General features: G+C 38.7%; 1 protein-coding gene and 1 pseudogene across 2 annotated transcripts in view; both read left to right on the forward strand.

The window, feature by feature from the left end:
• The window catches only part of Atl3 (atlastin GTPase 3), a 49,374-nt gene extending 38,210 nt beyond the window's left edge, over window positions 1-11,164 (forward strand). For both annotated transcript variants that reach the window (XM_077798027.1, XM_077798028.1), the window contains 5 exons: window positions 2,802-2,929; window positions 3,501-3,557; window positions 4,764-4,835; window positions 5,193-5,624; window positions 6,650-11,164. In XM_077798027.1, the coding sequence (XP_077654153.1) occupies window positions 2,802-2,929; window positions 3,501-3,557; window positions 4,764-4,835; window positions 5,193-5,624; window positions 6,650-6,736 (776 nt within the window). In that variant the 3' untranslated portion in view covers window positions 6,737-11,164. The remainder of the gene's footprint in view (window positions 1-2,801; window positions 2,930-3,500; window positions 3,558-4,763; window positions 4,836-5,192; window positions 5,625-6,649) is intronic.
• A 5,103-nt stretch (window positions 11,165-16,267) lies between these two features.
• Window positions 16,268-16,676, forward strand: LOC113200874 (phosphatidylinositol N-acetylglucosaminyltransferase subunit P pseudogene; annotated as a pseudogene).
• The last annotated feature ends 150 nt before the right edge of the window (window positions 16,677-16,826 follow it).

Below are 16,826 nucleotides of genomic sequence, written 5' to 3' on the forward strand. Positions count from 1 at the left end.
GATAGACTGTATACCAGTGGTCCCAAAATATACGTGGTCCCATATATATTTTTACATAGCCTACATACGTAGTAGGCTATCACGTGCAGACTTGTATAAGAAAGATTCATGAGCTCACAAGAGGAAATTGCTTAATGAAACAGTTCTCAGGGGCTGGGATTGTGACTCAGTGGTAGAGCATTCGCCTAGCACATGTGAAGCACTGGGTTTGATCCTCAGCACCAAGTAAAAATAAATAAAATAAAGGTATTGTGTCCACCTTCAACTTAAAAAAAAAAACAGTTTTCAGATTGTCTCTCTGCTGTTAAGTGATACGTGACTGTACTTTTTAGAATTGGAGATGGATATTTTGTAATTTTAGGAAACCTTTTAACCACATTGAAACATTTTGAGTGAAGAGTAGATGCTAAATTGCAAACAACAGGTGACTTTTTTGAGAGTGTTTGGCTGGTGCTGGCCTAAGACCCACAGCCTTTTTTACAAGACACCTGTAAGTAGAGCTGATGTATTTCTCAGAGTTAAAAAACCTGGATGTTGGGGTTGGGGATATAGCTTAGTTGGTTGGGTGCTTGCCTCTCATGCACAAGACCCTGGATTCAAATCCCCAGCACCAAAACTAAACAAAACAAAAAAAACCCTGGATGTTGTATTATCTGAAGTTTACTTGTGTAATTACTTGATTTAGTGTTCATAGTCTTATTCCATATAAGTTAGAAAAGCCAACCTTATGGTTAGGGGTAATTCTTTGGAGAACCTTAAGTAGTTTCTATAGAAAATTTAAATTTCGTAAGAAGCCATTTCTAGATGTTTCCTCAAATCTTTTAGGAATTGTTTAGTGGTTTTATTTTACTATACTTTTAAAGATTTGACTACTTACTCAAACAGCTACCAAATACCATCTTCATTTGTGGTGTAATAGAAACTGAGCTGCTGCTGCCTGCTTGTATTAATTAGCTAGGAGATTTAGCTGCTTTTTAAGACCCCATTTCATCAGACACAATTTGACTTTGTCATTAGTATAAAGAAAAATGTCTTTTCCTAACTGCTGGAGTAGGGAGATGAATATAGTTACTGTTTAGTTAGAAATTAAACAGAAAGGTTTGTAGAGCACAGTCTTTGACATCATGAGGGACTGAGCTTATCTCTGTTGGTATATAGTTTTTGTCTATTCTGATTTGAAATAATGTTAAACATGAATGGCTTAGGATCTGTAAATGTTGGTAAAATGCAATCTGTAGTACCTGTATCCTGCCAGTTCCCTGCATGAAATATTTTTTGGAACAGTCTTTCAGTATGATAAAAATTGAAACCATAAAACAATTTAAATAGATAATACATTCCTATGTTTAAAATTCCAAAAAGAGTTAAGCTTTTGGTGAAAAGTCTCTCATTTTTTATAAGCTTCCAGAGTTTCTTTAGTATATGCAAGCAAATATGAATTTACATAGGATTTATATTTTATTTTTTGCTTTACTGGGAATTGAACCCATGGCTTTGTGCATACTAGGCAAATGCTCTGCCACTGAGCTATATCCCCAGCCTTTTTAAAAATTTTACTTTGAGACAGGGTCTCACTAATTTGCCCAGGTTGACCTTGAACTTGGGACCCTCCTGCCTCAACCTCCCTAGTTGCTGGAATTACAGATGTGTACCATTATTATGAATGACAGATACTTTTTTAGTGCAAGTTTATAAGAAATTTCTCTCACTTTTCTTGAAATTTTGTGCTTTAAATTTTAATATTATAATTAGGTTTGTGGGGTGTTAAAGAATTCTTACCTTGTTATGAATTCCAGCCTACTTTATTTTTAGCTGGAAGTTGGGAACTCAGGAAGATGTTAGAAGATTATACAAATAAGATTTGTCTTTTAATTTTGCTTCTTTACTGTTGGACAGACTAATTCTCACTTTAAGAAACTAGCTCTTGTTTGAGCACCTTCCTGAATCCTCTGTGGGAACTTTGTAGAACCTGTAAAGTGTCTGTCACCTTTCCTGACACAATGGTTTTTTTCATCTTGAGGTAGCCCAGAGAGTTATCTGAGGAGATAATGGGAAATAACAGCATGAGGCATAGGGGCTTCTACCTCTTCTACCTCTTAAATGTTAACAAAAATAAAGCATATTAATGAACAGTGATTTCTGGTTGATATCAAGGGCTAGTGAGAGGGTGCAGTAAAAGCCTGAGACAACTTAAAAGGTTGTTTATGTGGGTTAGTTTTTTTTGGGGGGGGGGGCGGGTGCTGGTGATTGAACCTAGGGTACTTTACCACTGAACCACATCCACAGTCCCCCTCCCCCCCCCCTTTTTTTTTTTAAATTTTGAGACTGGGTCTCACTAAGAAATTGAGCCTGACCTTGAACTTGCTATCCTCCTACCTCAACCTCCTGAGTCACTGAGGTTACAGGTGTGCGCCACTTTGCCTGGCTGTTTATTAGTTTCTGAGATCTTATTAGTAACATTGTTTTAAAAATTGAAATTTCTTGAACAGTTAGGGAATAAACTGAATATCCCAGAATGGAAACCAGGATAAGAGTATTTTATATATTCTTTTCTGAACTAGAGGACTTCACATGCCAGAAGGGAAGGAGACAAATAGAGGTGCATTTGAACAGAGATCTGTCAGCATCCTGGTACTATCCAGGAAGTATCAAACATACATATAATCTGGGATTCCTCTCACTCTTTTCAGCAAACAAATGTTAAAATAATTGGATAACCCTATGAAATTTGTGTTTATGCTCACTTTGGTTGAATAAGGCTGTTTGGATTCTTGTCTCCTTTTTCATGGTTCTGTGAACAGATATTGCTGGTGAATTCAAAGAGCAGTTGCAGGCGCTGATACCATATGTATTAAATCCATCTAAGTTAATGGAAAAGGAGATCAATGGCTCAAAAGTTACCTGCCGCGGACTGTTGGAATATTTTAAGGTAAATATGGGTTTTATATTTAAACTGTTTGATTTTTGATAAAACTAATCTAGATTGTAAACCATCTTGAATTTTAATATTCTGAAACTTCAAAATTTCCTGGAGATGGTGAAATGCATTTTGAGACCTCAGTGCCCTTCCCAGAATGGGCCGCTGGGTGGCAGTATGGGTCTAGGAACCAAATGATGTTCTTTGCACTCTCTTTGAGGAGTGTTTACAGTTGCATAAGGAAGATGGTTCTTCAAGGAAGATGGTGTGGACAGGAGATGGGTAGGAAGTTGTGACCCGACTACCTCCAGGCGGATGGTCTCTCTGCCCAGGTTGTGGTGAGACCAGTGTGCATGGGGAGTCTGATGGGAAAGGGTTGCTAGGCTTTTGCTGCTTGAGAACATTTTTAGATAAAAATGCTAACATGCACTCAAAGGTGTGTTGTGTTTTTGCTAATTCCTGGTTGTTGATGTAGGTCTTTAGGAAATTGCAGTTGTATGGTCCCCATTTCAAAAAATTAGAGCATGATTAAACTATGACAGAATGACTTTTCTCATAATAATTCTTATGTTTATATTCTAAGGCATATATTAAAATTTATCAAGGAGAAGATCTGCCTCACCCCAAATCCATGCTTCAGGTAATCAGTCCTTTGATATCTTAAATGGTATCCTTTAATTGCTCAAGTTGTTGCAGTTACAGTAAAACAGAATCCTGTAAGAAGAGAATGAAACAACTTGCCTTTCCCATAATGCTAGATATGTTGATGTTTAGCACACCTTGCTGCACTGTGAGTGCCTTTTGGTTTTCTTGTCTTCATTCACAGTGGTGCAGTTAAAACAGGTTGGCCTCTCTTTCCTGTTCTTCCTCTCACATAAACTTTGGGAAACATTGCTTCATTATGCCCAGGCGAAGCATACCCACTGTACTAGACAAGTGACTTCTAGTCATCTGGGGTTTACTTCAGTAGGACATGTCTTGACTTGTCTACTTACGATGCACACTGTTCAGGTTTTTTATTTTCAAGTAGAAAAAAATCATTTGTTTGAAACACTTTCTGACTTCATTTGCTGAACATAAGGGCATTTATTGCCAAATACTGATTTCTTTAGTAGCAAAACATTTTCACAAAGGTAGGTAGAGCCTGTGATTGACATCATAAAGATGTGTGTGTGTGTGTGTGTGTGTGTGTGTGTGTGTTTGCTTCTATTTCTTTCTTTCTTTCTTTCTTTTCTTTTTTTTTTTTTTTTTTTGTGGTGCTGGGGATTGAACCCAGGGCATTATCCAAGCTAGACAAATTCTCAATTCTGTACCACTAAGCTATATTCATAGCTCAAGCCTTTCTTTTTTTGGTACCAAGGGTACTTAACCACTGAGCCACATCTTCAGCTGTTTTTTTACATTTTATTTAGAGATAGGTTCTCACTGAGTTGCTTAGAGCCTTGCTAAGTTGCTGAGGCTGGCTTTGAACTTGCAGTCCTGCCTCAGCCTCCTGAGCTGCTAGGATTATAGCTTTCATTTATTTTTTTACATTTAAAGTTGAAGCAAAGGAAATGATGTTTTCCTTGACTTATGGAGTTTTAATTCATGCTAAAGATTTTAGATCAAAGAAACATGTTTTGGTAGAAAGTTTGGTAGAAAAGGTGTAATTTATTCATTAATTGATGATATATGAAGACCTGAAAAATAGCAGAAGGTCAATTAAAAAACAGCAGAAGGTCAGTAAAAAAAAAACAAATGGGGAAGAAGGTAAGGGATGGTTTTTACTTGGTAAAAAGAAGGTAAGGGATGGTTTTTACTTGGTAAAATGGAAGAATTTGTAATTCATGCTTTCATTTCTTAAAAGGCCACTGCTGAAGCCAACAATTTAGCAGCTGCAGCCTCTGCCAAGGACATTTATTATAATAGCATGGAGAAGGTATGTGCTGCATATTCCTTTTTCTGAAATATGTGTACCCTGTGCATTGTTGCTTAATTGAAAAGTCCAAACTCGATCCTGCTTAGTGCATCTTCTGATGAGGCAGCAGAGCTGTTTTCAGGTCTGCTTGGTGATTGGGGCCTTCTGATTATTAACATTTCTAACCAAGGTTTTATTACAGTGCAGCTGCTCTTTCCGATTACTAGTACTCTGCTGGTTTAAATGACTTTATTAGCCTTGATCGTCTCTCTAACATTAAGTTCTAATATTTTAAAACATCTTCTATGTCTTTTCACTTGTTTTATTCAGCATTTGTTTTTGAAGGGATTTTCAGTATACCATTTTTATTCTTTTTAGGTTTGTGGGGGAGAGAAACCTTATATGTCTCCTGACATTTTAGAGGAGAAGCACTGTGAATTCAGACAACTGGCTCTGGACCAATTTAAGAAGACCAAGAAGATGGGTGGGAAGGATTTTAGCTTTCGCTACCAGCAGGAGCTGGAGGCAGAAATCAAGGAACTCTATGAAAACTTCTGCAGGCACAATGGTAGCAAGAATGTCTTTAGTACTCTCCGAACCCCTGCAGTGCTGTTCACAGTCATTGTTATTTTGTACATAGCCTCAGGCCTCACCGGCTTCATTGGTCTTGAGATTGTGGCCCAACTGTTCAACTGTATGGTTGGACTGCTGTTAATAGCGCTCCTTACTTGGGGGTACATCAGGTATTCCGGTCAATATCGAGAGCTGGGCGGAGCTATTGACTTTTGTGCAGCATATGTGTTAGAGCAGGTAAGTGTTTTTGCTGGCTGAGAGTTGATAATGGACAGATATTTGTGTTTCTATTATATCTCAGTTTGGGAGAATTTCATAGTGAAACGAAGCATGAGAAATTTACCTTGTTCATTTTTTTATGATGGATTTTATATATTATTTTTTTTAGAATATTAATATTCCTAATATTTTGTTTCCTTGCCTAAAATTAGTCTTTAATGCAAAAAGTTTTGAACTTGGCTGTATTTGTTCCTCGTGGGACACTTTTAAAATTACATGCTCTTTAAGCACAATTCCAGTGTAATTCTCTTCTATGCCCACTTCCCTGATTAATTTGTTTCATGAAAAATCAAGAGCTTTGAAAAAAATAAGGACTCAACAAAATGTTCTGTTTTGAATCCTATTCGGTTAGAAAATGGCCTCTCCTTCATTTAAAAATCTTGCAAAAAGCCAGTGACTTGGGCTGGGGCTGAACCTCATTGGTAGAGCACCCACCTCGCATGTGTGAGGCACTGGGTTCGATCCTCAGCACCACATAAAGATATTGTGTCCAAGTGCAAAAAAAAAAAAAGAGCCAGTGGCTTTTGGCATTGGCATGTTCTCCAATTTTATAGATCTTTTTTTTAATATTTTTTTTAATTATAGATGGATACAGTATCTTTATTTTTACTTTTACTTGGTGCTGAGGATCAAACCCAGTGCCTCACATGTGTGAGGCAAGTGCTCTACCACTGAGCCACAATCCTAGCCCCAAATCTTACAGATCTTTGAGCCTGGCTTGTTTCTTTTCCTGAGTAACATGAACAGATCAGTTAGGTCAAGTAGCATATGAAACCAGGCAAGCCACCCACACTTCCCCAGCTATGGGGCAGATGCTCCACTGACTCTTGGGAGTTAGCTGCTGCCATAGCCTCCCCTCACCCTGCATTCTCATTTTCCTTCTTTTGGCAGCATACTGATGAGGAAAGTTTATTTCCAAGGACTGTCTTGGGTTCTGTGTTGTATTTCATTAACTTACATATTGAATAAATGGACTTTTGCAGGTTTCTTCTCATATTGGTAATTCTACTCAAGCTGCTGTGAGGGATGCAGTTGTTGGGAGACCACCTATGGATAAAAAAGCTCAATAGCATCTTAACAGATCCAGCAGGAGCCCGACCAGTTCCTGGATTCTTGGATCTCTTCATGGCCCTGGGTCCAGGTCCAGAGGAAGGGCAGATCGGAAACCATCTGGCAAGAGCTGCAACAGGGAACTGCAATAAATGAACTGACCTCTTCTGTGGTTTCAAATTCTTAAACACATTTCCATTTCTGTTGGAAGCATTCCTTTTCTTGCTCTTAGATCCAAGTCCATATCTGTCTTGTTATTCTCTGCTTTGTGCACTTTATAGGCAGTGGGGGAAGCTAAAGAAAAATGTGGAAATGCAGCTTTTAAGTCTTTTATGTGCCACTCTAGTGCCTTTTAAGATTGAATCCATGCTTTTGTGGACACAGAGGGGAAGAGATGGAGGAAAACTTCATGAAAATGTGCTATTGTGGGTGAAACTTGTCAATTCTTACATACCTTACTCATTTGAGATAGTTTCCTTTTTTAAAAAGTTTACAAAACTTGGAGAAGCTTCAGAACTAAAGAATAACTGAAAATGATGCCACTACACTTTTAAAATCTTATTTATAATTTTAAGCTTCTGTTTGCCATATGCCATGGGAAAACCATATCATATTTAAATATACATACTTTAGAATATAAGGTCTTTTACTTGATAGCTTGGTAGTTTTGTTGAATCTGCTTTATTTTTTGTTCCTATGGCTTTTAGTACAGAGGTAAACATGCCTGAAAAGCCAGAGTAGCCCATAATAAGAGGAATGAGAATGGATACTTTAAGGAAAAAACCGAGTTTGAATGAACCTGTGAACGTCTGTCAGTCACTTGAACTTGTGCCTTCATTTTTTTATAACATGTATATGTTATACGTAGCTCTCAAACAAAATTGTCATTTGAGATATTTTGTTTTTGAGTTTTGCATGAGTATAGAACTTTATATTAAGGATTAGAGGAAATATTACCAAATATTAATGCCTTTAATATCCTTTTTCAAGTGACTTAACAGTAATTAATAATTGAATTACCTGACTTAAAGTCTTTGCCCAAACTGTTTATTTATATTCTTCTATGCACTAATGTTCTTAATAACGAAGCTAAAATTGTTAATTTCACTTCATGAGTCTTCCTGTATTTACTTTTAGTGTTCATTAGTCTGGTAGCTTTAGAATAACTTTGGCTTAGGAAGGACCAAAGTCCTACCCAAATATAGATAGTATCTAGAATTATCTATGAATTTTTTTAAAAATTTACTTTATGAGATGAAAAAGTTTTATCTGTTGGTTGCTTTGTTTTCTTTGATTTATAATGGTGAATTGCAGATTTTAAAACTTGCCTACAAGTATTTATATAAACATTCAGGTATATGAACCTTTATTTTTAAGATAATTTGATTTTTGTTGTGGGAGGGAGGTTGGAGGGCTTAGGCAAAACCTGACTGGAAATTTTATATACATGAAGTATGAATGGAAAGGAGAAAAAAGAAAGTATAGCATTCAGTTGCTGTCAGGGAATTTTCTTTTGACAAAATACTTTACCTCTCAAGTATTTTTATAAATCCTGAATTAATTCCAAGCCCTTTACATATTTTCATATTTACATACCATCGTGTCTTGAAGTTCTTGCTATTTTATTCACTTTCTGTTAACATTTTAGAAAAATTTCAGCTTGTTCTAAAAGCTGTTCACTTGCATCTGAGTGATAACCAAGCTTTGACTAATAAATTGAAAGCTCACTTTAGAAATTTTGGTGCATTTTGAGGTGACTTCTCATCTCTCTGAAGGTTCATACTTACAGGCCTTGCTGATAACTAAAATTTTAATGAATTCTATAAGTAAATTTACATGTAAGTAAATTTACAGATTTCAGAATAATTGTCCAAAGTGGTTTTACATTTAAAAGTGACAAAGGATGATGATGCATCTCTTTATTCTAATACAGAAGTATTTGGTTTCTTTTTAAAAAAGTGTATGATTTAATAATGTCTTAGGATTTTGTTCCTGTTTAATTCACCATTTCTGTTTTGGTCTTCTACAGGAACAACCTTTACAAGAATTACTTGAGTTTTTTTCATTGTTTTTAGTTACCTTACTCTGCCTCTGGAAAGTGTTTATGTAAAGTTTTGTGTGACAGTTCTTTGGCCTCTTTTTTTGGCCTCTTTTCTCTTTTAACAGTAAATTGATGATTTTATATCAACCTTTTCATGAAAGATGTCTTCTCATTGCTTATAACCAGGTTGAAAATGTCTTTTCCAGTTTTCCCCCCCTTCAGCTTTTGCTTTGTTTGGGCAATTGTGTAAGAGTCAGTGTTCACTGCTCTGTCACTGCTGGTGGACATTCATGCACACATCATTAATTTGCACTTTCTTAATATATGGAGCACATTTTTATTAAACTGTATGTGGAAATTTTTTAAAAATTCCGTTAAAATAACTCATTTCAGCAGAAATTGCCAATTTTTTTTTATGTGGGGGGGTGCTAGGGATTGAACTCAAGGGCACTCAACCACTGAGTCCCATCCCCAGCTCTATTTTGTATTTTATTTAGAGACAGAGTCTCACTGAGTTGCTTAGCACCTTGCTATTGCTGAGGCTGGTTTTGAATTTACAGTCCTCCTGCCTCAGCCTCCCGAGCCGCTGGGATTATCCAAGGCGCTGGGATTATAGGCTTGAGCCACCGCACCTGGCATGCCAGTTTTAATAGTTCCAATTTGCTTATAGTTAAAATAGTAGAATTGAAGTTTTGAGTCTTTCACTGAGAAATATTTCTAGATAAGTTTGTAGACAGGGCAAACTGTTATACTGTATGGTGATAAAAATCTTCACAGTTGTCACTTTTTTTTTTTTAAAGCAGTATACCAAAAAAATCTGCTTATTCCATGGAGGTTTATGTTTTAACAAAGTTGCTTATTGTTTGTTTTATTTGTTCTATTTTTTTCCTCTTACTTTGGGCAAATAAACAAAAACACTGCCTTGTACTTGGAGTACTTTCTCTAGCAAGTCAACACAGAATGTTTCTAACCTGACTTATGAAAATGGTGCCTTGGATAGGGTATGTTTGGATGAGCACAGATATGTATGAGAGTTCTAGAGAAATTAGGTAGGTTGATTTTACCCAGACAAAAACAATAAAATAGCCCTCCCCCAGGATTAAAAAAAAAAAAGATGAAACATATGTAAGTCTTCTTCATAGAACTGATCTTTTTTTTTTTTTTTTTTCCTTTGTAGAACTATTGGAATGTAGCTCAGGATGATTTGATGTTTCCACTGAAGGTAGCCAACATGGGCTGTGTCATTTCAGTTTACATTTGGATCCAACAAAATTTTAGTCAAGGCATAAGGGCATAATGAAGATAAGCTTCAGTTATTAAAAGTACAAACTATCTAATTTTTTTAAATGACATTAAGAAGCCCATTGTAAAAGACTCCACTTGAGCAATTTTCCTTCTATTATGAAAAGTCTCATTGTAGCTGTATTTTGGGTAGTGGTTCTCATCTGCCTTGGCGTGCATTTAAGACTTAACTCTGTGATCCTCAGCTTTATACCCAGGGATTGCCTCTGTTGGTCTGGGCTATGTCCCTGGAATCGTCACTTTTATAAACATATTGTGATTCAGAGACCACAAGGAGACTAACCCAGAGGGTGGAAAGTACCAATAAAGGAAAATTTGGTGTTGTCTGGAGGCAGGTTGGACAGCTCTTAACCTGAGTTTCAGGATCAGCGGTCTGCTGTCAGCTACAATCACCAAGGGTTTACTGTGTTCAGAATAATAAGGGTGCCTTAATCCAGAGGATTGTTCTTCAAAATCGTCATAGTGCCTTCTAAGAGAAAATAAACGAATGTAACAAGTATCCTATATACTAACAGTATAATTAGGATTTTTTTAAATGTAATTTTGATAACCGTTTTTCTTTTAAAAAGCCAAATTCAGCACTGTGACTCAAGTTCCTAAATCACACAGAAAACAAACTACAAATAAAAATAATGAACAAAAAAAGGAGGATGGGATTAAAACAGATAATTCGCAGCTGAAGTACCCCATATCAGGAACTTTCTAAGATCAAGAGGCAGAAGGGTTTTGAAAAACAAAAAAAGTTTCTTTGTGAAGGAATTTCATGTGACAAATAAAATTTAAATGTACTGTTCTTAAGATGAAAGGAAGGTTGTAGTGATTCCCAAAACTTTCTAATTCAGATGGACAAAAGCTATCATGGATGTAAACCTTAAAGGGGTTAAATCTTGAACATATACAAATGTTCCTCAGTTTTGTTTTTCTTTTCTTTAAAAAATGACTTGTTAAAATTATGTTCTGCTAGATCCTTGCTTTTGGATGGCTTCAAATTTCAATATAGTTTTTAGAAAGTGCAATGGAATGAGATTATGCTATTAGTATATTAAAAGCATGTTTCTGTTTTACTCCCAGTCATTTAATGGAATAAAGATCACAGTACCTTGTTGCTTGTTTTTCTTGTTCTGTAGTGTGTAAGGACCTGTGAGTGTGAGATGGGCAAAGGGAGTAGAATCTCGAGGGGAGAGATCTGTCGAGGTGTTGTGGTGTGGTTCCTGTCAGCCAGCGTTCTCAGTCCCACAGTCATCATGATCTGGTGTTTATTATCATAGTGCTGTTGGCACAGCAGCTTAAAAGTGAAGGGAAACTTAATGTACAGTAACGTGGACTTGTGAGGACCTTCGGATATGTAGCACTTTGATTTGGTTGCCCTGTTTGGAGGCAACAGCTTAAATGGTTCCTTTTTGGATATGGGGAAGGTGAGAGGCAAAGCTCTGTTGAAAGGTTTCCCTTCTGCAGGTGACCCTGGAGGTGGCAAAGAACTCAATAGCTGGCCATCCCCTATGGTAAAAGAGTTTGAAGCACACTGGGTGGAGTAGGCAGCTTTCATCTGCCTAGTTCTCCATTCCTGATGTGGTGATCTTGTGTAAGATGCTATCCTGGGTGCCCAGCAGGGTTCTTCAGTTTGGCAAGGGACAAGGTGGGGGGGGGTACTTGGGTGCTTCCATTGGTGGTGTTGCCCCCACCAGCTTAAGGTTGGGAGGAGGAGTGAGCAGGGTGAGGTGTGTGGTCCTGCATGGATGAGTCCAGTAAATTTATGGCTTGCTTTTGAGTCTCCTGTTCCAGGTGGCAAAAAACAAGTCCAACTCTTAATCCAAAAACAGGATTGTAGCTGGGAAAAAGTTTTTGTAACTGGATTTCTAGGGCCAAAACTGACAACAGGCACTTGAGGGACTCAAGAGACCAACAGGACCAACAGTGGCCAAATTATCTGTTGTTGCAGATGGGTTTCTCGAATGCCCTAGGGGAGGGCAGATAGATGGTTCTAGGCTTATGTCATTATACTTAAATATCCCCAGAGGAAAGAGACTTTTAATTAAGTTGTCTATTTAAAAATGTATTTCCATTCCCAGAGAAGACACCTGATTGGTGTGATGTGAGTCATGCTTCTTGCAATCAGTACTGTAGCCTGGGGACTCGGCCACCTTTACCAGTCACAGCCAGGTCACAGGCACTGTGATTGGCAACTCCACTAGGACCACACAGAGATACCCAGTGAAGACTGCTGGCCAGACCAAAACAAATACCCACTTAAGTTACTAGTTACTCAAACTGGCCCATTTCGAAAACATGGGAGTGAGAGAACCTGGCATGTTTCCCAGGTTAAAGGTTTTGAAATGTACTTTTAAAGAGGGGGTAGATATTGGTTATGCTGCACAGCTCTTTAGAGCATTTTCACTAGGGTTTTTTTTTTTTTTTTCTTTTTTCTCTTTTTAGCAGGACTTGAGGGTGTTTGAGAGATAGGAACGAAGTTAAAAGCCTGACGTTTTTGGTCAGAGCAAACTGTCAAAATTGATACATTCACCAAGCCTTACAACAGCCTGGACACTTGTAAACCCTGTATTCATTTGGCTGATGAATGCTTTTTCCCTAAGGAGTATTTCCGTTTTGAGTTGTTAATCAATAGAGTCTCTCATGTCACCACAGAATCTGTTCCTAGTGTGTAAAGAAGCATCTGGAACATTTAAGCCTCCCCTTAAATGCATCTTACCTGCTTTTGCTCTCTCCTCACCCTCTCCCTTTTCCCTGCTTTGCCTTGGCCTTCCTCTCTACCCTGCCCCAAGGGATGTTTCTTGCCTGCACATCAATTTAGCCTTGAGCCGTTTTCCCTTTGCTCAGTTACTCCTTCAGACTAAAAACAGTGGATTCTTAAATCCATCCTCTTTAGGACATAAGCGTGGAGAAGACAGCAAATACTTAAAAACTAGTATTTCCCTTTTCAGAAGAATGGGGCTCCATAGCTGAGCTATGTAGAAGCTTTAGGGTCAGATATTGGTTCTATTCTGTTCACTTCCCTTGGTGTAGGGGTATTAAGGTTTAAAAATGTTCCCCAAATTTCATATTTTGGAAACTGAATCCCCGAAGTCAGATTGTAAGGGTCCGACGAACGAAGGAGGAAGAGACCACCAAGAGACCGACTCATGCAATAGCAAAAGGGGGTTTATTGAGGATCCAGCGCGCTGGGGCTCCAGGCTCACTCAAGAAGGGAGAGCGGCCAAGAGCCCCGAACAGGGGTTGAGCAGTGCTTAAGTACACTTCTTTAGGGAGGTCAGGGACTTTACATACATCACAGTCCCCTTTAACAAATCACCATACACCACGGGAAAATCAAACAATTCTCAAACATGATTAGTACATTCATTGGCGGGAACAGGTCGGGCTGGAGTGATAGGTCATTCCTAAGGAGGGGGATACATTCAAACTGATTGGTTTGGGCCCTGAGGTGCCTACGTGCCTAGCTGCACAGGGTCCAAGTTGTTAAACAACTAAGTGGTCAGGGGGGATTATTTAATGGGCAGTCCCGGGAATTGTCCTAACAGCTACAGGAATTTCAGGCTTTGAGTGTAGCATAGAAACTTAACAATACCTGGTCCTTTACATTTTAACTCAGGCTTTGCAGCTTAGAAACTTTACAATACCCGGTCCTTTACATTTTAACTTCAATTTCTTTTATCCTTTCAAGATGTTAATGGTATTTGAAAGGTGGAAGCTTTGGGAGGTGACTGGGCAGAACCTCCATGAATGGATCAGCCCCTTCATGGATTATTGGGTTCTTTAGATTCTTGCTGTCTCTTGCCATGTAATGTCCTTACCAAGTTATGATGTAGTATAAGGCCATTGCCAGATGCCAAGCAGAAGCTGGTATTATGGTCTTGGACTTATGAGTCTCCAGAACTGTAGGCCAAATAAACTTTTCCTGCATAAATTATCCATTCTCAGGTATCTATTGTAAGCAATAGAAAACAGATTAAAGTGGATAGTCTTGCTAGTGATGGTGGTAGCATCAAGTAGCAGTTTCTCACTAAGATCTGGGACCTTCTTACAGAGCTCCTTTTTTTTTTTTTTAATATTTAGTTGTAGATGGATACAATACCTTTATTTTTATGTGGTGTTGAGGATTGAACCCAGTGCCTCACACGTGCCAGGCAAGCGCTCTACCATTGAGCCACAACCCCAGCCCAAGAGCTCCTCTTTAAGCTGTAAAAAAAGTAAAAATTTATAGCCCCAAGCTGCACTCCCAGCCTTTTGTCTTTATTTGCTTTTGTCTGGCACAGCAATAGGACAAAGGGTAAGGGAGGTAACATTTAGACCCTTCTGGAAGCAGAGGGTGAGGAGAGGCAGAAGTCTGTTTGGTTTCCTTAAGACAGAACTTCTTGAGCTGGGGATGTAGCTTGGAGGTACAGCACTTGCCTTGCATGCATGAGGCCCTGGGGCCCATCCCCAGCACTTGCAAAAGCAACATCAAAAGGGCACTGTTAGGTGGTGGCGACTTAGAGGCGAATTAGAACAAAGCAGCCACAGGAAAGGAACATCAATCAGGCGCCACCGTGGGAAACGCCTGTCAATCAGCAGGACCCCCTGGCCAATCCTGGAGTTCAGCCAACTCCCCTGACCAACTCCAAAGGGACAAGGGACCCTAAAAACACCTTTTCCTGTCCCAAGCCCTTCCCTTCCTGCTGTAAGCTCCATAAAAGTCCAGTCCTGTCAAGCTTCCACACGGTTTCTTCTCAGACCCTTCTCCTGTCCACTCTGTGGGTCTGATGGAGTTCCGCCCGGGAGTGATATCTCAATAAAGCCTCATTCGGGGGTCCTTTTAAATCTGCCTCCTTTGGTCACTGCCTGCCTCGGCTGATCTGACAGGCCCCTTCTCCATCCTCGTGATTCGACAGTCACTAGCTCAGTTGAGTAATAATATACATAAAACTAGCATTTAGGTGCTGAGGGTATAGCTCAGTTGGAAGAGTGCTTGTCTCTCAAGCCCAAGGCCCTGGGTTCAATCCCCAGCACCAAAAAAAAAAAAAAAAAAAAAAAAACAAAACAAAAAAAAACCCCAAAAAAACCTAGCATTTATTTATATTACCTCTGACTCTTCTTCCCAGGAAGCTGGTGAATATCATGAGATGATGAGCATGTGACTCTTCTCATGTTATTAATAGCCTGTGTGTCCGGATCAAGGATTTTCCAAGAATTTTCCACGTGCCAGACATCAGGCTCAGCACTTTATAAGCATCATTTCACGTGTGGCTCTCCCTTTGGGGAATGTATTCTTATGTGTTATCTAATATCATCCCATTTTACAGATTAGCAAACAGACTAAGAGGGAACTCTGCCTTGGGCCTGCTCAGCCTCCTAGCAGCAGGGACTACAGGTGTGTGCCACATCTGGTTCCTTTCTTGTCTTTCAATAGCTTTACATTTAATACAGTTTTATAGGAAGGAGCAAAACTCCACCTCCACCCTCAGGGTCCTGGCTGGACTTGAGAATAAAATTGACACAAGATAGGATAGCAGGGGAAAAGCATACAAAATGTCTTTAATACAGTTTTCTGTGGCACAGGAGATTTCATAAAGAAATGAAGACCCAAAAAGCAGAGTCAGTTCCTTACACACTGACTCAGACAAAGAAGCACCTAAATCATGTGGGGAGACTTAAAATATAAAAGCGTTATTATCATCATCATTAGTTGCTTTTTTATTTTTTTTTCAGTGCTGGGGATCAAATCCAGGGTATTGCTCTATGGCTGAGCCACATCCTCAGCCCTGAAGTCTTATTTAACAAGGTCTATACAGAATTCTTTTCCACTTGAATTCTCTTTCTTGAGGAAAGGTGTTGCTCTTCCTTCTAGTACAGGGAGAATGCTTTGACATAGGAATTTCATCTCCTTGCTCCCTCCCTTTCTCCCTTCCTCTCTTCCTTTGCTGTCCTTCCTGTGCTGGCAATTGAACCCATAGGCTCTCTACTGCTGAGCTACTACACCAGCCCTTTCTATTTTGAGATGTGGTCTCACTAAGTTGCTGAAGCTGGCTTCCAACCTGGATCCTCCTGCCTGAGCCTCCCGGGTCTCTGGAGGTATGTGCCACTGTGCCCTGCTCATCTGCTTCTAAGAAACTTAAAAGACCTTGGAGTTGGTCTCTTCCTCCCCAACTGTAGCTCCCTAGCCAAAGCTTATGCAGAGAAGTGGGCTCTGAGATTGTCCAAAGCCCCAGGAAAAATGGTGGAAAATTCACTGTTGCCATGCAATTTATGGCTTTGTTCTTTTTTAAGCTCCCAGTTTGGCTTGGTGCTTTATCTTATGTGGGCTCCTATTCCTGAATCTTGGCTAAGCTCCTTAGGCTCAATCTAGTTGCCTCAAAAATAGTGGGCGGTCGAATTATCTCTCTATCTTCTTATTACTATAGTAACTGATTATGTACTCTTATTTGGAATTAACAGGATAAGTACTTCTCCACTCAACTCCATTCATACAATCACAGATAACTATGCTAAAAAATCAACAGCTGAAGAAGTACCAAGAAGGGGCCATCCTAGCATTAAGAGATATTCCTAAGAGTGAAGTAAATCAAATGTACTTTCTTGCAGGCAAGGAACTTTATACAAAAACTGAATTGTGTCAAGCGTGATGTTTTTGACAATGATTCTGACCATAGTTATATTGATATCTTATTATTAATATTGAAATGTAAATAAAGGAAGTTTTCCTTCTCTTAGGCAAATTTTATATATATATATATATATATATATATATATATATTTAGTTGTAGATGGAACAA

The sequence above is a fragment of the Urocitellus parryii genome, chromosome 4 (assembly GCF_045843805.1).
Source record: "Urocitellus parryii isolate mUroPar1 chromosome 4, mUroPar1.hap1, whole genome shotgun sequence".
Taxonomy (NCBI): Eukaryota; Metazoa; Chordata; class Mammalia; order Rodentia; family Sciuridae; genus Urocitellus; species Urocitellus parryii.